Here is a 23,705-nt window from a genome sequence, read left to right as displayed (position 1 = left end):
TGATACTACACCCAAACTCAACAAATGGCACTCTTTATAGGGGATACAGTAATTGCAATGTAGAATCTGAAATACATCAATGAACTTTTCTTACTTTTCATACCAATACATTAAAATCAACTAATCTTTTTGCACTTTGAATGGGTCTATTTCTCATGTGTGATTTTGTAGCTCATGCAGCGGTCATTTGGAAAGTGTTGCTTCACTGAGTTGAACAGATTTTCCAAATGTTGACACATTTCATATTACAATATCAACAAATCACATTCATTATATTACACCAGTGATATCACACCAGTCTTATCAGAAAAGGCTTTAAATATTGGGAAGCTGTCAAACTCACAGTGGCAGATACAAATTTTCCAAAATTCTAATTTTTACTTGATAGCTCAAATTTCACTGTTGGCAACAAATTCTGTCAGTTGTTTTCCTTGAAGTGACAAGCTCACTTTGTTCATTTTTGACAAAATGTCTGCCAAATACTCAAGTCTGAGTAACCACAGTTTGTCAGTCATTCTTCCTCTTTTTAAAATAGACTTTATTTTTATAGCCGTTTTAGGTTCACAGCAAAACTGAGCAGAAGGTAGAGATTTCGCATATACTTCCTACTGTTTTTTTATTCTGCCTTTTTTTATTGTAATAAAATATAGTCATATAGTCCATTTCTTTAACACTTCCCTTCATGGCTTTATATGAATGTCAAAACATCAAATTGTAGACTTTAAATATATGCAGTTTATTGTACATCAATTATAGCTAATAAATCTGTTTTTTTAAAAAAAAGCTAGGCTTTCTCCCCACCATCCCAAGTACACCCAAATCTGTTAAATTATGGATTTATATAATTCTTCACATGAAATGTGGGGCAAGATTCCTGTAAAATGGCCTTACAAAATATTAGAATAAAGACAGCTTATTGATTTCTCACTTTACACAAGTTGTAAACAAAAGAACTTCAGTGCAACACTGATAATAACATACATGTTTCTTAAAGAACTGTAAATCAAACATTAATGGCAACATAAAATTAGAAATAAATCCCTATCAAACACATGGAATATATTTTGTCCTTAAAAGGCAATGATGACCTTTCACCTTGCAGCTTTTTAAAATGCAAGCTAAAACAGATGCTTATCTCCTTAAAGTCTAAAAATACATTAAGTTTCCACAAATATCAAATTTTACTAACAGTGTAATGGTAACATATACATAATGCAGATCTTATAAAAGTTGATTTGATTTTGTAAGATATAAGTGTATTTAGAGCTGCTACTCAGTCAAAAACATCAAATTAATAGTATCTGGAAAATTACAGGCAATGGCATAATTGAAGGTCTGGTAATCACTTTGCTTATGAAAGAGTGATGGTTAAGTATTTCTTATGATATTATCAATATATAGTTGGGTGTCAATGCAGTGTCTAAATATAAAACTAAATTAAGATAAATTATATACAAATATATAACTAAATAAAATGTGGTCTAAAATGAGTTTACATATGAACAAAATTATTGATATCTCTAGCAGAAAATGTGTGAAAGTAGAAAACTCAATACATTCTTTTGTTTCTGGCTTTAGAGAGACTGACTGGTATGAAACTTTGTCACTTACTTTCCGATTGTATTGGGTAGGATTGTAAGTTGATTGTCATCTACTTTCAGAGTAGTTAGTTTTTTCAACAAACCTAAAACAGAGAAGAAGATATATTAATGTATAAGAATAGATTTCTGATAAAAAATACAATATGAAAGGAATCGCTTTTTATGAGTTATAATCCTGATCAAACTACTGTCCCTGTCCACCAGTGGAGCCAGAGGAGGGCTGACAGTCTCAACATCACTTGATTGGGTGATGAGTGTTTGTCATGCTAATTGGCTGCACTCTGCTTATATCAACCTACAAATTGATATTCGTGTGTCTAGTTTTTTTTTTTTTTCGTGTGTCTAGTTTTAACCTTCCAGTTACAAAAAATTTACTTACATCAATGAGAGTTCAAGTACATTGGTGGAGACAATAAACAAAACACAGGGCTCCATAGAAACCTGAGTTGGCAGTACTACTACCACATTTCCCTTTTCTGTTATGCAGCAAATGGACCCGATGAAACTTTTCAAGCCAACTGTGTTCGGTATTTTATTAACTCATAAGCACTAATAACTAACATTCCTGTTGTGATACAAATTGAAAACAAATCTGAATGAAGCCTAATAATCAACAAATGGGTACTGAAGTACTGCAGTGTAGTGGTTATAATTATCGACTTGGAAAATTACAACGTATGACTTCATACTCTTTCTGTTACCATAAATCCTTGACTTGGATCAGCAGTAAGCACAAAAACTTGTAGCTTTTAATCTATCAAGTAGAACTGGCCAAGAATTGATGTTCCAACTATTTATATTTCACTGTCTGATTTATGCCCTCCATACCTTTACTGCTTGATCTACTCCTACTCCCAGGGTTTTAAAGAGCAAAAACCACAGAGTAATTGAAGAACAGCTTCCTTTACCCGGCCGTAACAGAACCCATTGTATCAATATGGCTTAAATAGCTAAAATCCAAGACAAAGCATTAACAGTGGCTAATTTTTGTTTTACATTGGAATATAGATATACACTATAGACGACTTGTTTTGCAGAAAACTTGTTCTGATGGATATAGTAGGTTCCATAGTTGAATGTGTTTGGGAAATCTAAATTAAACAAAATCAACCAGATTTCTGTAATGAAGTTTTTCTAGGAATTTTTAATATGCTAATGTAACAGGGTGACGCTAAAGTTATTGGGCAACTTGTGTGTATGCACAGAGTATCTTGTATAGTGGTGTTTTGCGAACATGCTCTCAGAAGCACTGCTATAACTCATGCCTACCCACCTCAAGTATTTTGAGCATACCTTAAAGGCAAAAAGTAAGTCACAAGAAGTCTGAAATAAAGCCATTGTTGCACTTTAAGTTTCACTATGCTCAGTTACGTATTCTGCAGAAGCACTCAGAATTTCTGCTCTAGTTGAGAGAAATGTTATCACTATCAGACTGCTGTGAGAAAATACCTACAATATTTGGAGATTAATACATCAGCTTGTGCTGTTAGGATACATGGCTGAAAACAGTAGCACCTGAGAAAGAAAACAATTCTCACTGGGGTAATTTATCTCTGAAATTTGAATACCCACCGCCATATTCATCTATGCTCAAAGGGTGACTGAATCACTTTAGCTTCTCTGATGTATGTGTAAGAAACTATAGACCTTGGAAATATAAAAGAACTCCTGAGCTTGTTCATCAATTGTGAAAAGACAACAGGGGACTATGAATTACAGCTAAATGAGTTGTAGTCCTGATCAAACTACTGTCCCTGCCCACCAGTGGAGCCAGAGGAGGGCTGACAGTCTCAACATTGCTTGATTTGGTCACGAGAAATTTTGGGCTGGGTTACAGATGGCTCTGCAAACATGAAACCAGGTTGCAAAGCAGTCTTTAAGAGAATCACAGTTCCTAGGTCTGAAGTAGTGGTGAGAAAATTTCGAGGCAGGATAGGGATTAAGGCCAAAAGATTGATGCAACAGATTTTTTTTGAAGAATGGAGTAGTGGCTCTGACAATTGACAGAAGCTTCTATAGCTTTAAAGGTTGAAGTGAGTTAGGGCTCCCTTCTTAGTTCCACGTCTGTGGACTTAAGGGAACTTCACTCATTTGTGGTGTGGCTGCTTTGTCACTCACATATTCCATCCAAGGGTGTATCCTTTGGACACATTTGGAGCTTCGGTAGGAATCTGGTTGTCCTTGGAGTGGAAAAAGGCCAACAGCCTCAGCTCTGTTGCTCATGACTTCCTCTTGCAGATAAATACTACATAGCTATATCATATCTGCTTGGAATCTCTTCTACCCTCAGGCACCAAAGGTACTTTATCCTATTTCTTCCTCAATTTCCCACCTCTTTATCCTATATTCCCAACTCAGATATACTGAAGAGAAAGAAAAAGGAGGCTTTTTTTGCTATGATTTTAGCTACTTATATATAAATATATAATAAGCAGCAATGTATTAAACATTAATATCAAAAATAGCTAATATTTACATGGCATTTACCCTAGATAATAGAATTTTGAAAGCCAAACGGCTGTGCACTCATTGTATCTAAGATTATAATAATTATTATCTTATTATAGTACCTAACATTGATTGAACATTTACTATGTGCCAGGTACTGTTCTAAGCAATGCTACATATATTAATTCATTTATTTCTCAAAATAATCCCCTGATGCAAGTACTATTACTTCCCCACTTAAAAGATGATAAAACTGAGGCACAGAGAGATTAAGTAGCTAGTGTAAAGTCACACATTTAGTAAGGTAGAAAAGCCAGACTTTGAACTCGGGTAGCTTGACTACAAAACCTGTGTCTTTAACCACTAAGTGAATAAGATATATTATTTTGGAAAGTAAAAAAATTATATTCTCCTTTACTGAGTTTCTCTGCTATCCAAAGAAGCTGATTATTAAAGCTCTAACTTGAAAATGTAAAGAGCCCCCTTCATTTTCCCTGCAACCAGCACAAGGAAAGGGACTCAGCATACAGGGTTCATTGTTGAATATATCACTCCATTCAAATACCCCACAACTGCAGAATTAAAATAGGTGTAAAGATTTTATTTTAGTTGCTATTTCCCTTTATTAATACTGTGACGTTTCTTGTCTTTTATTCTTTTAAATGTTGGTAGTTCAATAGACGATCCATGCTCAAATAAAGAAGAAGAGATGCAATTTACCATCCAATCAGAATCAACAAATTATTTTAGGACTTTTGAACAGAGTTCCCAGGTATTTCTCTTGACCAAGAAGGAAATTCTTAGAGGAAAGTTAGCCATTCTACGTGTATAATCAGGTACTCTGGCAACTCTGCAGATGTATAAATGCAATTTTCCCTAAAAGGTCAATAGGGTCCAAAGATAGTTCCAGGAGTAAGCTACTAATAAGTTACTTTCTTAATCTGAGAACCACTCAGATTCTAAGTGAAGGTGTTAAATATGTTATACCACCTGCCTGTGCTGGTCTGTTTTATCATCCCAGGATCTAATCTGATATTTTCTATCATCTATACATGCTGCCTTCCCCAGACCAGAAGGCTAATTCCCTAGTCTGCTTTCTTAATGGAAGATATTTTAAACAAATAATCATATCATCTTTTATTTCACTATGTGACATTTTCATTTCCAGAATTTCTAATTGGTTCTTTTTATAACCACCTGTTCTTAGTCATAGCTCCTGTTTTTGTTTTATAAGTTATTTTTATTTTTACAAATGTTATTCTTCCTTTTATCTATTTGAGGATCTGCACATACTTAAAATTTTTTTTTTTAACATTGCTTGATAATTTTGGTTTCCCTTGGGGTAAATTTTCCTATTGTTTGAGTTTTGGGTTGTTGTAACATTAGTTTTCCTTTAAAATTTTTGTTTTCATGCCCATTTGTAAGGGTGAATATTTTTTCCTTACCTATGCTCACCCCTCCCTGCCTGGCACTCTTATGGTTACCTCCACCTGACCCCCAAGTTTCTGGAGTTCAGAACCAGGTCTTATATTAGCAACATGGTACTCTCATTTGATGTGGATATTGCAGATTCAGTCCAAACCAGCTTGTGACGAGCCATAATTTTCAGCAGTGAATCTGTATCTGTTCTCTCCTTCCACCCTAGCTCTACATATTAGTTGCAGGTTTTTTCAAGTCTCTCTTTGCAGAAAAGGGTCCCTTCCCTGCCTCAGTCCCTGTAAGTCTGTATTCTTCTGTTACGCTTAAGGTCTTTTTTTTTTTTTTTTTTTTACTGCAGGAACAATTTATCAGTCAGGCCTAGGGTCATTGCTGTGTTTCCATTATGTCTCAAATCCAGGTATATGTTCATTCTTCTTAAGCAGGGCAAAATTATTTTATTTACTAAATACTTAAGGAGCACTTACCATACACCAGGCATAATTCTTTGTACAGAAGAGGCAGTAATGAACAAAAATACATTCTTCTAATATAGTTTTTCCATTCTCATTGTGTCTTTGAAGAGGCATGGAGTGGTGATTGAGTAGGAGAGTAAGATATGTATCTTGACCATATGGTTATCTTGACCAGATGACCATCTCTATCATCTTGACTAGAGGATGCTCTTTTAAACTATTATATTTCCTTACCTTCTACAACACTAAATAATATTTTCTAAGCTTATCTGATCATAAGTTTCATCTAGGGTATTTAACAAGAATACAGAACAGAGGGCTTATTACACATTTATTGAATCAGACTTTTCACAGAACAAGCCTGGAAATGTGGAACTGTTTAATAAAGCTCTCAGATAAGTCCTATGGTAGAATAAGTTGGAGAAACACTGTTATAAAAATATATAATTATATAAATAAAAAAGTCATCAAGTCTACAAAGAAAGAAAAGCCAGCCTGTTCTGTTAAAACTAGTATTCTCTATTAGACTGAAAGAATAGTGAAAATGGAAGCAATAAAATATTGAAGAAAAATTTGGGAAACTGTTTTGTCTTCTAGCTTCCCTTCAATCAGGCTACCTAGGTTGTGACTCAAGTTTTAGAAGCATTAATAAGTTCCAGACATATGATACATCTAATTCAGAGTGTTAAAAACTACATTCCAAAGTTAAGTAGTTTGATGATTACTCTCCTAGCTGTTTCCTCTCATAAATAATAATAATAAGATATACATACAAAAGGTTTACTCATATTTAAATTAGATTCTTTCATTATTTTACTCAGATAAAAAGTTATGACAAAAATAGATTGAGTGGTTAATATATACTAACAGACAAAATATCTGGTCTTATGAATCTTAAATATAAAGGTGAGATGTCTTTTTTGAATAATAGAAATATGAAGATATTTCATATTTATTGTTATTCCTAATTATAGTGATGTTACAATAATAGTAAAAATAGAATATAGCCACGCTGTGGATAGAAGCTACTGTAATTCTATAGTAATAAAAGGAGACATACATGTTTATCAAAGTACTTAAATCTAAGATATATACTCCTTTTAATAACATTTTACAACTTAGGAGATCTAAAATTATTTAAAATATATCAATTTAGTAGGATCATTTTACTAGGAGAGTCTTCTTGAGTTTGACAACTATAGTTACCATTTCATTTTAAGATATTGGTAAAATATTTTATCACCTTGAATAATGATCATGCTAATTTATTAATATCATGCTAAGAGTATATACCCTACATCTGCGAACAAACTATAGAAAACAGTATATTTGACATAAACATTCGTGAAGAGATATTACATTCTCACCTATAGAGTCAGGCAACTGTTGCAACATATTGGATGACAGTAAGAGGTCCTCCAGGGCTTCACATCCAGAAATGTCCAAGTCAACTGTTTCTATTCTGTTTTTTGACATATCCAGGTATACCAACATCTTTAACTTCCCTATAGACTTGATGACATTGCATAAACTCAGGGTTAGTTGAGAAACTTTCAGGAAATATTTTAAAGATGTAAAAACCACAACACTATAAATTAATTTTAAAAGCAAATTCAACGATAACAAGTTTTGGCGAGAATGTGGAGAAACCATAACCCTCATACATTTCTAGGAGGAATGTAAAATTATACAGCCACTTTGGAAAACAGTTTGGCCATTCTTCAAAATATTAAACATAGAGTTTCCATATGACCCAGAAATCCCTAGGTACGTACTCAAGAATGAAATATACATCCACAAAGAAACACAAATATTCAAAGCAGTGTTATTCACAACAGGCAAAAAGTGGAAACAACCCAATGTCCATCAAATGATGAACAGTTAAACAAAATGTGGTATATCCATAAGCTGCAGTATTATTTAGCAATAAAAAGCAATAAAGTAGCAATACATGCTACAAAATGGATGAACCTTGAAACATGCAGTGAAAGATGCCAGTCACAAAAGACCACCTATTGTATGATTCCATTTATATGAATTGTCCAGAATAGGCAAATCTATGGAGTCAGAAAGTAGATAAGGATTGCTAGAGGCTGAAAGGTCAAGAGGAAGGGAGTAACTGCTAATATTTCTTTCAGTGGTGATGGAAATGTTCAAAATTAGATTGTGGTGATGCCTGTTCAATTATGTGAGTATTTTGAAAACCATTGAACTGTATACTTTAAATGGATGAATCTTATGATATGTGAATATATCTCCCAACAGAGATAATATGTTAAAAGATAGCAGCAATAATCTCAAAGTTGCTGTAGAATTAAGTAAATTGAAAGAAAGAAAGAAAAACGAAGGAAGGAAAAGAAAGGAAAAAAGTTGCCACATAAACAACATATGCTGACATTCTGATTCTTACAATTTCAAATGCATAAGAAAGGTATTAAATCGTGATTTGGACTTCATCCTACTACACAGAATCAATTTGTTCATTCAACAGTTCTTTTGAGGATCTACTATGTACCAGGACTTTTGTTATATACTGGAGAACAATCATGAATAAGTCAGCTATGTGAGGGAAGAGACTTGTCATGATATAGATAAAGTCTTTAAGGTGCTCATAGCAGTGAAGGAAACTGTCAAATAAATAACTATAATACCCTATGATATGTACAATAAAAAAAGCATGTAGAGAATGCCCTAGAAACAAAGGGATGCAAATTGCCTGGAAGGCACTGCTGTCAAGAAAAGGAGAAACTGTACCTGGAGTAGAGAACAGCACAGAGAAGTGTGAGGAAGTGTGGTGTGTTTGAGGGAGAGTGGGAGATTCAACGTCACTGAATACAGTGATGAAATTAAGCATCATAAGAAGCCAGCTGTTAAATGGCCTTGCCTGTCATGTGAGGATTACGTGATCTCTATCTTATAGGCAAGGAGAGCTATTCAAAGCTTTTAAGATGGTGAATGACAAAATCAGATTTGTGTTTTGAAATAATGACCTCAGGGAAATGTGAAGGGAAGATTCATGACTGGGGTTAGAGTAGATCTGAAAGGATTAGAAGGATTTGGAAGCAGTTTAGCTGAGGAGATGAAAGGGACCTGAGTTAAGGCAGCAGAAGCGAGGATGCAGAGGGGATGGCTCGAGAAAAATTTAAATGTGAAATGATTGGATTAGTAACCGATTACTGAGGACAGGGGAGGAATCAGGTCATACATTGGGCAGGGAGTGAATAGTGATTGTTTAGCTTGGACATGTACTATGGGAATTAGAGCAAGATAAAATCCTTCATTTTCCTTTTCTTTAAGGGCATGAGTTGCAAATAAATGTCCCACATATATCTGTGTTCAGTGGGTCATCTGCTTGTTGGTCTACCTGTATACAATTTACTATGCTGTCTCTACTTATTTGACAGAGTATAAACACATAAATATTACATAAACAAATTTATTACTCAAGCACACACTTGGCACTGTGTTAAGTACTTTATACATATTACTTGACATAATACTTCATATTCTTGCTGCTCAGAATGTGTTTTACACAGCAGCAGCATTAGTACAACCTGGGAGTTTGTCAGAAATGTGGAATCCAGACCCACTCCAGACCTATTGAATCAGAATCTGCACTTGGACACACATTAAATAAAGCTTAGAGGTTAAGTAATGTCACACGCTGGTTTTCCTGAGAATTGGAGACAAAGAGAAATTTATGAGAGAGATTCTTGGGATTAATACCAGGGGAAAGAAAGAGGGAAGGAAGGAAGCAGGATTGGACAGATGACGGTGGGCTATGATGAAGTTTTGAGGAATTCCTCAGCTGACCCTTCAAATAGTATTGAAGTAGCAGGGAAGGGGCCAGGCCTTCAGAGTCTTATTTGATTGATCATTGGATGCAGGTCTCCTGGAATAGGGGTGTAACCCTGCATGAGAAAGTTCTCTCAGCTGAGGCAATTCCTGAAGAGGGTGGAGAGCTGCAAGCAGCATGCCCAGAAGCTGGGGAGTTCATCCAGGAGGATGATGCACAACAGGATATACTACAAGTAACATTCCAAAGTTGCTCCATTAATAAGGGGTGGAGCTAAAATTCAAACTCGTTTTTACCGGAATTCAGACTGCAAAGCCTACTGATTATATTAGCACTTTCTGACTGATGCCTTAATTAACTCAGCTCATATCTCTAGCCCTGCTCCTCCAGTTCCCCATGTGGGCAGAGGGTGAACACAGTCTTAGAACAGGTGAATAGTTGCTAGGCTCGGAACTGGGTACTCTGGGTGAGTCAGGCCATGGGGCTGAGTTTCTCCTCATGCCTAGAAATATGTTCCTTGGAAAAATACTGTCACTTTACTTATATCTCTCCACCCCAAGGAACTATTATGTTACCTTAGCTCATCTCTTCTAATGAGCATAGAAAGAATAATATATATGATTGTGTCTATGTGTGTGTATATTTCTTTTTTTGTTTCATTACGATGAGAAAATTTCTTTTCTCTTTGAAGCTTCCTGAATTGCTATCTCCAGCAAACTCAATAAATATTTTGGTGTGAAGTTTCTAAATATCTTTTTTTTGGAAGCAAAATAACAATTTGGTGTTTATTTTTATCTTTCTAAAGCCTTACTTTCAAACATCTTATAAAAGCAATAGTAGCCTGGAGTGATAAAGGCCTTTGAGGCCCAATGTCTCAGAGTTCTTGAGGATGCTGAATGTTGCTCCAACATCTCTCTGAACATAGAGGGGTCTACAGGTGAGTGGTGGGCAACAAATAAAATGTCGAAGCCATCACAAGGAAAAGAAGATATTGGAGTTTGCTGTTTAGTCATATTTTGGTTGATTGATCTTAGAGTGATGGCCACAAGACAGAGCTCTGTAGCAAACTAATGTTTGATCATTATCTATTTGCTTCTCTGATTTATGAAAAACAGTGGAAAAATGAAAGCCCAGGCTTCCAAAAGTATTTAAAAAGTATATTAGCTTAATGTATTTTGGTACATGAACTAAAAATAAAAAGGAACATGCTTTTTTTCCCTGTGTCTTATGACAGCAGTCCCCAACCATTTTGGCACCAGGGATTCGTTTCGTGGAAGACAATTTTTCCACAGACCGGGGCGGGGGAGGGGGGGATGGTTTTGGGATGATTCAAGAGCATTACATTTATTGTGTACTTTATTTCTATTATTATTACATTGTAATAAATAATGAAACAATTATACAACTCACCATAATGCAGAATCAGTGGGAGCCCTGAGCTTGTTTTCACTTGCCACTCACTGATTGGGTTTTGATATGAGTCTGCAAGCAATCGATTTATTATGATCTCTGTGCAGTCAAACCTCTCTGCTAATGATAATCTGTATTTGCAGCTGCTCCCCAGTGCCAGCATCACTGCCTCAGCTCCACCTCAGATCATCAGGCATTAGATTCTCAACCTGGATCTCTCGCATGCACAGTTCACAGTAGGGTTCGTGCCCCTGTGAGAATCTAATGTCGCTGCTGATCTGACAGGAGGCGGAGCTCAGGCGGTAATGCCAGCCATGGGGAGCAGCTGTAAATACAGATGAAGCTTCGCTCACTCACCCACTGCTCACCTCCTGCTGTGTGGCTTGGTTCCTAACAGGCCACTGACTGGTACCGGTCCATGGCCCAGGGGTTGGGGACCTCTGTCTTATAACACTAAATATTTAGGATTAATTATCCTGTGAAACTGTCAGACATGGGCTGAAGACTGCATTCAAGATTAGCCTTTCAAAGTCAAGCATGTCTAGGTGATTGCATAACAACTAACTGCCAGCACTGGACATCCAGGAAACCATGTCTGTTTAGGGCAGGGAGGTGTGGGGTATTCCCACAAGAAGCATCACAAAATGTGGAATTCAAGTGTACTAACTAAAGTGGGAAATCCACTTAAACTTGGCAGTATGTAATAAAAAATCTACTTTTGAAGGAGAAAAAATTAGGCAGCACTGTTTTACAGAAAATTTAATCACTACTTTTCCATTTAAATAATACACTAACTAAGGGATTAGAGGTCTGAGTTGATTTCCAAGGTTGGATTTGGGGAATGGAGTAACTGTGAAAAGTAAGATGAGCCTAATTCTCATTTATACCTTCTATTGATTCTATAGCAACAGAATTTTGGAGCATCAGAGGAACAAAAGCCTCTGGAGCTGGTATGAATTACAGACCCACCATTTACTGGCTGTGTGACCTTGGCCCAGTTACTTACTCTTTCTGTTTCAGTTTCCTCATCTATAACATGGGGTTGATAATAAATCTGCTTCACAGGGTTGCTGTGAGAATTTGGTGAGTCATTTGTAAAATAGCTAGATAGTGCCTAGCCCATGATGTTTTTGAATACATGAATACATTGAAGAAGCAGGTATAAACTTTTCCAACTAGACATACATTCTGATTCCTCAGTATTTGCATAAGGGATTGATCACTGTCTTACTTGTTGCCCCAGGGTTAGTACATACCTTGAATATGATACAAATCAGTCTCTGCTATGTGTAGTGGAATACAGATTTGTCTCTCATGTTATATGTGAGCCCCTCAAACAAATATATTCAAGGTCATTGAGTATATTATTTTTGTAACCCTGACATTAACATGGTTTCTAGTTCATAGAGGTATATTTGTGGTTTCAAATGGTTTTTGAATAAATCAATAAATAGAAAACATGCATGCTTTTCTGTTTTGCATTTGTGATGATAGTAGAAATGTATTCCTTTGGTGAGAGGAGAAAGTATTTTTTCCCTAATCTTTTGTCATATTTTCTTCTTTATGTGGTCCCATGCTTGTTCAAAAGAGAATAAGCTTCCTGTTCTTGTTGCTTTTGCAAGCATTTAAAAAAATTTAAATGTTAATTCAAACAAGGAATAAGTTTGACTTTGGGAATATACATCTAAATCTCAGTGGCTGAAGAATTATTACACAACCAGCTGCCCTGGCTTCTTAGCCCAATGCAAGGAGTTTAGAGTTGGCTTTCACCAGAGACCGTTGTGGTGGTTGTTGTTGTTGGTGGTGGTGGTGCGTGTGTGTGTGTGTGTGTGTGTGTGTGTGTGTGTGTACATGCTTATATTCAAGTGCATGTGTTATGAGTGGTAAGAAGCAGTGTTTTATGGAAAGCCATTCTCTCACTGGATGAAAAAGGAATGAATAGTCACACTCAATGAGTTGACTGATAAACCTACTTTTCAGGAGGTATTATTGGATGTTCTGTTAGTTGAGAAGAAAAATCGATTCTAGTTTAACTTTCTATTTTTAACAATTTATGCTCCTTGCCTTTTTCAAAAACTCAAATATGTTCTATTGGAAATCACCTGAACCAAGAGAGAGAGATTTGTATTGTGCAAGAGCTCTAACAATATGAGCAGAAACCATTATCTAGTTACCTACAAGAAGGTTGCTTTTGTAAAACTAAGACTTGGTATTATGTATAGCATTGTTTTTCATTTAACAATATGAACGTTTCAGCTTTTGAAAAACAGTAAATAGGGAAGGAGATGAAAAATATACACCTAAGAGAACACTAAAAATTTTCATACATTTTACACACCTATAACACTCATAAAAGTTATATGAAATATTAAGAAAAACAAATTAGTGAAAAACACTTGATGATGGAACACTCCTAACAAATGTTTAACTTTGAAATGAAAACACTGGGATTTAAGATGTAAGATTAATCATTATCAGTTACAATTAATATACAACATAGATGCTAGACAACATGGCATAATAAAAACTTACATACCCCAGGTAGCACTTGCAATGCATTATTATCCATCCACAGCTCCCTTAAATTTTGTATTTGATCCAGAACTTCAGGCTAGGAGAGGAGTAGGGAGAAAAGAGAGAGGAGAAGAAAACTAAATTAGTCTTTTCTTGTCACAATACAAGATGTAATTTCTTGGATCTGGAACTTTGATTTGGGAATCTAGTGTTAATCCTATAAGAAATTCCAAGTTTAACAGACCTCTTCCAGCAAAACTGGTAATCCCTGAGGTAGCCAACCTAGAATTTATGTGGAAACAATCAGAACAACAATAATAAAAGTTAAAATCTATTACTCTCCCTTAACACCCTACAATTATCCTTTGTAGTATTTATTATACTCTACTCTGTCTACTTCACTAGAGTATAACTTTTTGAAGGGCAGAGTAATGTTTGGTTTTTAATCACTGTATCCTCATATCCCCATTGTTTGCCATGATACTTGGTAAATAGTAGGTTTTTATCATATGTGTGTATTAACACCATACACAAAAACATCTCCCTCCCCTCACCCAGCTCCCAGGCATTACATTACCATGATGTGTTAATAGTATAAACCCACTCTAAGAAAGATAAGAAATCTTTTCATTTATTCAACAAATAATTAGTTGTTGAATAGTGAGGATGCCTACTACGAGAAACACACAGTGTAGGATCCACAGTTATTCAAACTCGGTTCCTGCCTGGAAGTAGCTGATGATCTAATTGGGGAGACAAATGCATATAAATAACTAAAACACAAGGCATCATATGGGAGAAAAGAATAATGTAGAGAAGTCCAGAGAAAAAAGAGAGAGAATATAATCAAGGTGTAACCTACAGTGCATAACGAAACACTTTAACTCCCTAACTAGAAGCTGTCTCTAGCTTCTATCTCCTGGGCAGCAGACTATATATAGAAGATAGAGGTTGTTATTGCTGCCAGCATCATTTCTTGATTTATGATGACCTCTTGTTGTTTTCTTTTCAGAAATCATCCCCTCCCTCACCCTAAGGCCACCTGCTTCCCTTGAAGTTGAATCCTTTTTACCACTTCAGGGAACTGACAAAGGCCTAAGCTAATTAGTGCATTATCTTCACCTGGCCACAGGGTTTGGCTCAAGGATCCATTCAGAGCAGATAAGAAGAAATGGTTCTCTGACTGGGACTTCTGGGGAAAGACTTGCTCTTGCCTGCTGGATTTGAAACTGGAAGGGTGCAGTCCTGGGGGCTTCAGGCATGAGGAAAGGGGCAAAGCCTGTTTGAGTTAAAAGATGGATCCTGATGACATCATATAAGTCTAGAATTAAGCCACACCTGAAGTCAGATTTTTTTGTCTCTTCCAACTGAAAAAATTATCACTGAAAGAAGATACAACCATAGTTTAATAAAATTTGAGACCTAATTAGGAAAGCCAGTGTATTTGATAGAATACTTGTGGAAAAGAATGGAATTGTATCAATGTTACTATTAGACTATTGATAATTGTGGGTCAGTACAATACACTTCAGAGACTTCCAGGACTACTTTGGCAATAGTCTCTGATACATTTAGCCTGCAATTGCAGTGGAACGTGGTACTATTCCTGGGAGAAGTTTCATTTATAACAAGCATCAAAACTTAAAGTTATGACAGGGAAAAAAAGGGCTGCATGAGTAAGTGCGGGGGGATACTTTGTGTAGGAAATATTCCACTGTCACTTACATCATAGGGAACAGGTAGTGAACTACTCCATCTCTGTACTGGAAAACATCGGTCACATGATGCAGTTTTTCTAAGCCCAGGCATCATGCAGACTTTAGGAGAAGAGAAAGAGTTGCATACCTGATAAGTTCAACACAACTTTATGTATGTAATAAGATAGAGATTAGTGTATAAACTTGAAACAATGAGCCTTATTCAGGATGGACTAGATTATGCTGTGGTAACAAATTAATCCTGAAATCTCAGTGTCCTAACACAACAGGATTACTTCTTACCCCATGATCTTGTGTTACCTGCAAATCAAGACTTCCAGAAGAGCCAAAGCAGGAACGACTATGGAAAACTAGCCACTGCTCTTAAAGATCTCAGGCTGGAAGTGACACTTATCGCTTCTACTTATAGCTCATTGTCCAGAACTGTTTATATGGCTAGGACCTACGTTTAGGGAAGGCTGGGAAATGTAGGAGGAATTCATGGAATATTTGGTGAACACTACTGCCCCACACAGTGACACCATATGAGAAAAAGAATGACAAGAAGGAATATATAGTACTTTCATAATTTAGTTATCCCTTCATTCAGTAAGTGCTTATTAAACAGCTTCTAAGTTCCAGGCACTGCACTAGAGTCATAATGCATGGTATGGTCTCTGCCTTCAAGAAACCCATGGTCTATTTCTTGAGCAAACATACAAAGAACAAATACATGACATTATGGGAATATAAAGAAGGGGGTACCTATATGCTTTAGTATTGAGGGAAACCAGACATGGATTCATGGAGCTGAGATATGAAGGAGCTGGTCAGAAGAGAGGAGAGGAGAGGAAACACATTTTAGCCAGAAGCAGAGTGGTGAGAAACAGCATGGTGTAGGAATGGTAACAACAGGCAGTTTGCTTTACACGACTGTCAAGTTTAAAAAGGAGTAAGTAGCAGAAAATGAGGCTAACAAAAGAAGGTGCCGGTCTGTGAAGGCCTCATGTTTTGTTAGGGAGGTGGGACTTTACCTTATGGTCTAGAAGCATAAAAACTTTCTAAAGGAAAGTAATTTTGGCAGATTAATGTTTTATATGTATCACTCTATCCTGGTGGAAAAAAGAAACAAAGAAACCAGAAAAGCTTATTAGGACTAGTAATAAAAGAGATAATGAGGAATAAAGGTAAGTTGGATTCAGAAAACGCTTAGAAGATACATGGCCCCCAGTTTCCCAGTACTTAGTAGTGCCACCAATGGAGGTGCAGAATTTGGAGGTAGGAGCAGATTTATGAAAGAGACTGAATTTAGTTTTGATCATGATTAGCTTTAGGTTCCTGTGAGACACAGGTGGAGATGTCCAGAAATCAGGTGGCTATTAAAATCTGAAGCTTAAGGAATAGGTCTGTGCTAAGGTTGTACAACTTAGGCATTTTGTGGAAATAGAAACCCATGTGGATGAGCTCCCTACGGGGAATGTGAAGGGACTCAGAGGTGCAGGTGACCGAGGAAGGAGCCCTGTGGAACACTAACACTTGAAAGTTGAAAACAGGAAGTGCTGCTGTCAAAGCCCATTAACAATTCCCAAGAAATAAAAATAGGATCTTGGTAATAAAATAAGTTCTAACCTTTTTTTCCTTTGTACTTCGTCTAGTTTCACTTGCTCATAGGGTGTCGGGTGAAGAGGCCTTGCCCCCCGCACTTCAGACTAGAGTTCCTCGTGCAAAATAGCTGAGCCCAACACCTCAGCTCTAGGCCGTGTGCAGAAGTGCTGTGCATGATACTGAAATCCAAGATGGCGGCAGTGGGCCATGTGCAGAGACGCTGTACCCAGCACTGCGATCTGGAGTGACTGCTGGAAGCAGCACAGCTGCACCAGACCCAGGAGAACGCTGCCCCTGCCCTGTTGAGGAGACCCCTATGAAGCAGCCCAGCCCGTAGTAGGGAAGAACTTGTGCTCTAGGGCACGAGCTTGCACCTCTCCATTCTCTGATCAAAGAATAAAGCTTTCCTTTGCTTCGGAACCGAACTCAGTCTCATTCTATTGGCACAAGCAACACCAAGCAGGACCCTTGTTGGGGCCCAACTCGAAAGGGTCAGTAACAGAAGGGCAAACTACAGAAGAAGGCAAGAAGAAATGGAGTCCAGAGGAGTTTAAAGGGTTATTAAAGTCCAATGAACTGAATTGTGTTAAGAATAAGTAAGTGAACAAGAGTATCATACACTGGAGAAGTGTCCAGTAAAATAAGAGATGAAGATGTCCACTCAATTTTGGAAATAGCAGCATGCTGGTAACCTTACTGATAGCCATTTCATGTGATAACTGTATTATAGTGGGTTGAAGATAAATGAGGCAAATAAATGTGGGCAATACAGATAGAGTATTCTTTGTAAAGTTTGGATGAGAGGTGAGGAGAGAAGTTGTGGGGCTAGGTAGAAATTGAGGAAGTTGAGAAAAAAGAAAACTGATAGGAAGACACTAGCAAAGAGGAACAGATTAAGGACAGACAAAATGGTATAAAATTAATGGAGGAAATTCCAAGAGGTGACAAATAAGATGGGATTGATAGCACAAAAAGAGGGTCTGCCCTTGAATAGAAGTGAGACACCTCATTTACTGAGACTCAAGGGAAGGTAGTAAGGTTGATGTGGTTGTAGGTGGGCATGGTGGGGGAAGCCTGGAAGTTGAGAGGGAGCATGTCTGAAGGTCTCAAATTCTCTTAATGAAGTAAGGAGCAAGGTAATCTGTTGAGCTGGCAGGGCAAGAATTTTCTATACGAAGAGCGTTTTGGGAGAATGGTTCATACTGGAATCGTTGGAGGGGAATCAAAGAGGAAATTAAGGGCAATCAAAAGAGCTCTATCGGGCTTTCCTGGTGGCGCAGTGGTTGAGAGTCCACCTGCCGATGCAGGGGACACGGATTCGTGCCCCGGTCCGGGAGGATCCCACATGCCGCGGAGCGGCTGGGCCCGTGAGCCGTGGCCGCTGAGCCTGTGCGTCCGGAGCCTGTGCTCCGCAACGCGAGAGGCCACAACAGTGAGAGGCCCGCGTACAGCAAAAAAAAAAAAAAAAAAAAAAAAAAAAGCTCTATCAATGGTAATTATTTTAACTTTTGGGGGAGCCAGGTGGGAAACTGACAGTCTAGGAAAAAACAGAAGAAATAGGAGATTTCAGGTTTCCATGAGGTCAAAGAGGAGTATAGTAAGAGTGACAGATTGAGAGAAGTAGAAGGATAAAAAATTAGAATGAGAGAGCAAAAGTTCAGAGTTTAAGATTTCTGAAGTAGTTCCAGGCAATGAAAAAATTCAAGCTTGTAACCCTGGGTAGTATGACATCTTGGTGTGTGTGGGCAGGGGAGGACGCTGTGGGAACATAAGGTCTTGCATGATCTCTGAGGATTTGGGTAACCTTTGGTGGACTGCATAGTTTGCTCCCTTGTCTGTGTTACACAAAGTGGCAGATAAAACTGATCAATTATACCTCTAAAATACCTCTCACAACGGGTTCTACTGGGGACCCTAGACATCTAAGACAACTAGGAGAGGGATTACTGCTGCTAACCTATATTTCTACTTTATTTCAAAAGTTCTCATTTAATTTATTTAATAATATAATAAGGTAATAAGAGTCCTACTTTACAGATGAAGAATCTGATAATCATTTTCTGGGGAAAATGAGAATAGTTTGATGAGGGTTGCATAACTGCAGCTGGGATTATTACTCAAGTCTCCTGGCTCCAAAAATGACATCATCTTACAGCTTAAGACTGAAATTCTGAAATAATGAAGAATGCTTGTGATCACAAATGCCCAATAAAGAAAGTAAAGCATATGCTGGATTTCTAAAAAAAGATAATATTTTTATTACTGGATGTTATAATAAAATATGTCACAGAGGAAATTTCAGCAACTTTCTAATAAAAACAGAGACAAAATGTATTCAGCAGATCAATACATAACCTTGCTGAAACAACATGAAGATGCAATGACGTCTCATGACCAACAGACAATTTTAAAGTGGATCTCGGAGCTAAACTAAATGGCTTACACCCAACCAAACACATAAATTGCCTTTTTTCATACCGCTTAATTTCATTCTCAAAGTCAATTGTTTGTATTAAAAATGAGTGAATTAAATCAAGAATGGCTTGGCATATTCAATGCTGATGAAGGTGCTGTGAGCTGGGCACTCACATAAACTGCTTTGATGATTATAAATTCGTTTGGTCTTTTAGGAAAACATTTTCAAATATGTATCAGTTCTCAAAAGTGTTCACATTTGCTTCGGGGCAACTATCTTACTGAAATCATCTGAAATATGGAAAAATCTTATTGCAGAAAAATTTCATTGTAGAATAATTAATAATATTAAAAAGTTGGTCACGCTTTAAATAAACTACAGCATAAGGAAAGAGATAACCAAATTATGATAAAATATGTTGGTATAGCATACAAAAATGAAAATGAATTATCTATATTTTTATGTAAGATATACCCTGCAAATAAGAGCGAATGAAAAACAAGTTTAGAAAATTTGTATAGCACAAATCAATTGAACATAAATTTTAAAAAGTTATATATTTATGAATACATAAACATACAGTAAAAATAGGAATATATAGAATAGATGCACACCAAATTAAAAACAGCAATTGTTCTGGGATTGGAGTAAGAGTAGGAAGGAGAATATAAAAGATTTCTACTTGATCTACAGTGTTTTATTTCTTTACAAAAGAAATCTAACTCAAATACAAAAAATAGTTAACATTTGTTCCTTTTGGTTGGCAGGTGTTTAATATATTACTTAAAAATTTTTATATTTGTTTTCATTTTTAAAACATTAGAAAAATTATGATGGAATAATGATTAATTTTTTCTTCATTTGCATTTCTTCTGTATTTTCCAAATTTCCTACAGTATATAGGCATTAATTTAATAAAACATTAGAGAACATTTCAGTGTCTTGTCTTACATTTACACTTACCTAAACCACTGTAGAATTATCTTTGAAGTGATCTTATTTTTATTAGCTGAAATGAGCTAAGAAAAGGGTTACATCAGTTTTAACAAAAATAGAACATATATTTTCCATGACTACAACAAATTCAAATAACTCTTGTCGTGTATATGCAGTTTTATTCTGTTCTCTTGATATGACTATATGTGTTACTTTTATTCCACTAATTTCGATAATAGAGTTTGATTATATTTATCTATACACCTATTAAATTTTTTCTTCCAATAAGGTTAAGAGAAATGTTCACTGAAAAACATAACATCTGACATTTATCTAATTTTATCAAAATTAAACTAGGAAACTTTAAAATAAAAAAAGAGAACTTTACACTTGAAATGTCTTAAAATTGTTGAGATTACCTGGCAGATACTGTAATAACAACACTTTGTTATTCCCAGAAACTATGCAGAACTGGAAGGCAACAGTATGGAACCTGCTTCAAAATGCTGACAAATACACTAGAAAGTGGTTTCTCAAATCAATAAGCGTAAAATAACAAACGCAAATTTAAAAAATTATATTCTCCAATCAAAATGACCCAATTATGATATTTCATTGAGATGTTTCAGTTATTATAGTTTTTCTAAATTTTGAGATCAATTCTTTAAAGTATTATTATTTTTTTTTACTTTTACCATTTTTGTTTGATAACATTAGAGTTTGCAATTTGCCGAGGAAACATGACTACATTTTAAGAAAATTTCCCTCATTTTCCTTCAATTTTTTATTTAATAATACACTTAGCTTATTACCAGCTCTATGGCTCTCACAACTGGTAAATCTTTTATTTATGAATTCCATGGTGCACTGTGGAAACTCTTTCTGATACACAAAATAACTAAAACTGTTCAACTCTTGATGACAAGCCTACTTGTTCATTCTCTCAATTGTTCTGTCCTACATGCCTTTAGACTGTTTAACTTCTTCAGTTAATTTCTTTGGAGATAAAAACGTTAGCTCCGTTACGGAGATTACATTCTGGTGTTTCACGTTTCCTAGGCTGGGTCCTACAAAATGTTATTAACAACTGGACAAGGGAAGCAATTCTGCTTTCATGTTTTCCAATTTAATGTACTACCCTCTACCTAGATTGCAAACTTTGATGACCTTGTCTCAATCTAAATTTAAGGGTGAAAACTGTATAACAAATACATTCTTGTCTCATAATTTGAATTGGTCTTCTTGCCTTTCTTCTCCAAAGAACTGCAGCTACTTCCTTCCTCCACCCTCTGTCTACACTGCAGCCAGTAGGCCATTTCATTATGTCCACTCTTGCTTGAAACAGTTTTTCCATTATCCAAAGAATACAAGGCCCACATACCTTGACCATATCAGACAAAATGACCCTCATCTGACCTTTGTTTATTTCTCAGCCTTTTCTTTCACAGCACCCTCAGTTAAACGTGAGCCTCAAGGAAAACCCAACTGTTCTCAAAGGCATCAAGTTTTATCTTGCAGTCTGGTCTTTGCGAATGTTGTTCTTAAAGCCTGTTCACCCGATCCCTGACTGGGTTAAGAATCCTTCCTCCTGTGTTGGTGTCCCTACTGTAGCACTTTGCAAATTACATTGTAAGATCTTTGAAGCAGGAAACTGAATCTTGTTCACCTCTGTATCTCCAATTCCTTCCATGGTAATTTGTGCATGCTAGTGCTTCAAAATTTCCATCTGAATTGAACAGAACAATCTATATTCATAATCAGTCTTTTCCTCTACGTTATCTCAGTAACTCCCTCCCAAGTTCCCACTTAAAGTTTGTCATCACAAGTATATGTATCACTTTTGAAGTCTCAATTGCAAATATACCACTGGCCGACCATAATCTCCTATATTTCCAGTTTACTTACTCCAGTACCCTAGAACTCCCTAGCAGAAGTTATTGATATGATATATCACTGATATGCTAAATTTACCTTTATTTGCCTATCTTTCTTTCCTTACCACACGGAGATTCATGATAAACATTCCATCATTATAAACAGTTTCCCTCAAACATCTCTCAGCAGATGTGTCCTCTTTCCTTCTGTCACATTTGCCTAGATGAACTTAGTGTTTGTTGAATCCAACTTTCCGCCTTTTCTGCTACTGCACCAGGATTAGTTGAAGAAAATCACACTTTGTTTGACTGGTTTTACTGTAAATTCATGACAAGTACCTGAAATGTGGACTGAATACTGACAGGCGACCCTATTACTTTTCCCTGAGAAGTTACTTTTCAACTCTCTGAGACTATTATAGTTCTTCAATCTTGAATCCTCCTCTTAGCCCAGCTTATAACTTAGCCTATAGTTCTCTGAAACAAATGAACAAGCAAACACACCATCTGAGGTGGATTTATTCCAAAGGTAATGAAGCTTAAGTTTCAGGCCTCCCACACGCATGGCTAGAAAAATTTGCAGAGGAATATATTTTAAAAACAATTAGTTAAGATTCCTGTTGTTTGCTACATTGACTTTCCCTCCATCATAGTTCCTTGGGTGCAATGTGGCACAATTGGAATTGTGTTTAGTTGAAGCTGAGTTGGGGATACACTTAGTTTGGATTTAGTGCATTATGTTTATGTGTTTTGTAGTCACTTCTGGAGTTTTCTTTCACTAAGCACCTCTGGCCCTCCCAAATTTGTATCCCCTTTTGTCCATTTGAGATCTGGATCATATCTCTTCCATCTTTTCTTGTCTTTGCAGGGATCCAGGCCGGGAGTAATCTTTTTTCCAACACACATCAATCTCTGTCTCTACTAGGTCGCCTCCAGCCACATTCAAACATGCTTTAGTTTGTCTCATTGCCTGTATAGTCCCTTCCAGCTACTTTTCCATTTGTTTGCTCTTCTTCGCAGAGACACTTTAGAAAAAGTTTGGCCACGATTTACCTTTGCTTTCTTATGTCCCATTTACCCTTCAAGCCACTCTGATGTGTCCCTGAAAACTGCTCTTGTGCAGTTTTAGGGCTGGGGTCCCTAAAATACGGCTACATGAGTCAGACTTTCAGCTGCTAAAGTCAGACAATAAAGGATAAGTAGCAAATCAGGGGAAAAAAAAATCTTAAATGTAAAAATGAAAAACATATTAAAGACTGATTAAAGAAAATTTTATAGTTATAAGTATTTTCAGGATACAGAAAAATATTTGCAGTTGCCAGTGCAATTTTAAATTCTAGAATTGTTAGGTGATATATGGATGTTCATTAGTGAAAATTATAATTATGGTAAACTATAATTTCTATGTTATACCTATTTTCTCTCTCTCTTATTAATGTTTGAAATGTTGAAAATACAGACATATACTTTTAGATACACCATATTCTATAATTTACAATTCCTATGAGCTAATCTA

At 36.3% G+C, this 23,705-nt stretch overlaps 1 protein-coding gene across 2 annotated transcripts in view; it reads right to left on the bottom strand.

Annotated features, from left to right (window-relative positions):
- The window catches only part of LOC307182241 (leucine-rich repeat-containing protein 7-like), a 395,705-nt gene that overhangs the window by 25,148 nt on the left and 346,852 nt on the right, over positions 1 to 23,705 (bottom strand). For both annotated transcript variants that reach the window (XM_079913466.1, XM_079913467.1), the window contains exons 9-11: positions 13,684 to 13,758; positions 7,309 to 7,453; positions 1,612 to 1,684 (exon numbers count right to left, since the gene is read on the bottom strand). In XM_079913466.1, coding sequence (XP_079769592.1) covers positions 1,612 to 1,684; positions 7,309 to 7,453; positions 13,684 to 13,758 — 293 coding nt within the window. The remainder of the gene's footprint in view (positions 1 to 1,611; positions 1,685 to 7,308; positions 7,454 to 13,683; positions 13,759 to 23,705) is intronic.

The sequence above is a fragment of the Stenella coeruleoalba genome (genome assembly GCF_951394435.1).
Source record: "Stenella coeruleoalba genome assembly, chromosome: 1".
NCBI classification, from domain to species: Eukaryota; Metazoa; Chordata; class Mammalia; order Artiodactyla; family Delphinidae; genus Stenella; species Stenella coeruleoalba.
This window is presented reverse-complemented; position numbering and strand designations above follow the sequence as displayed.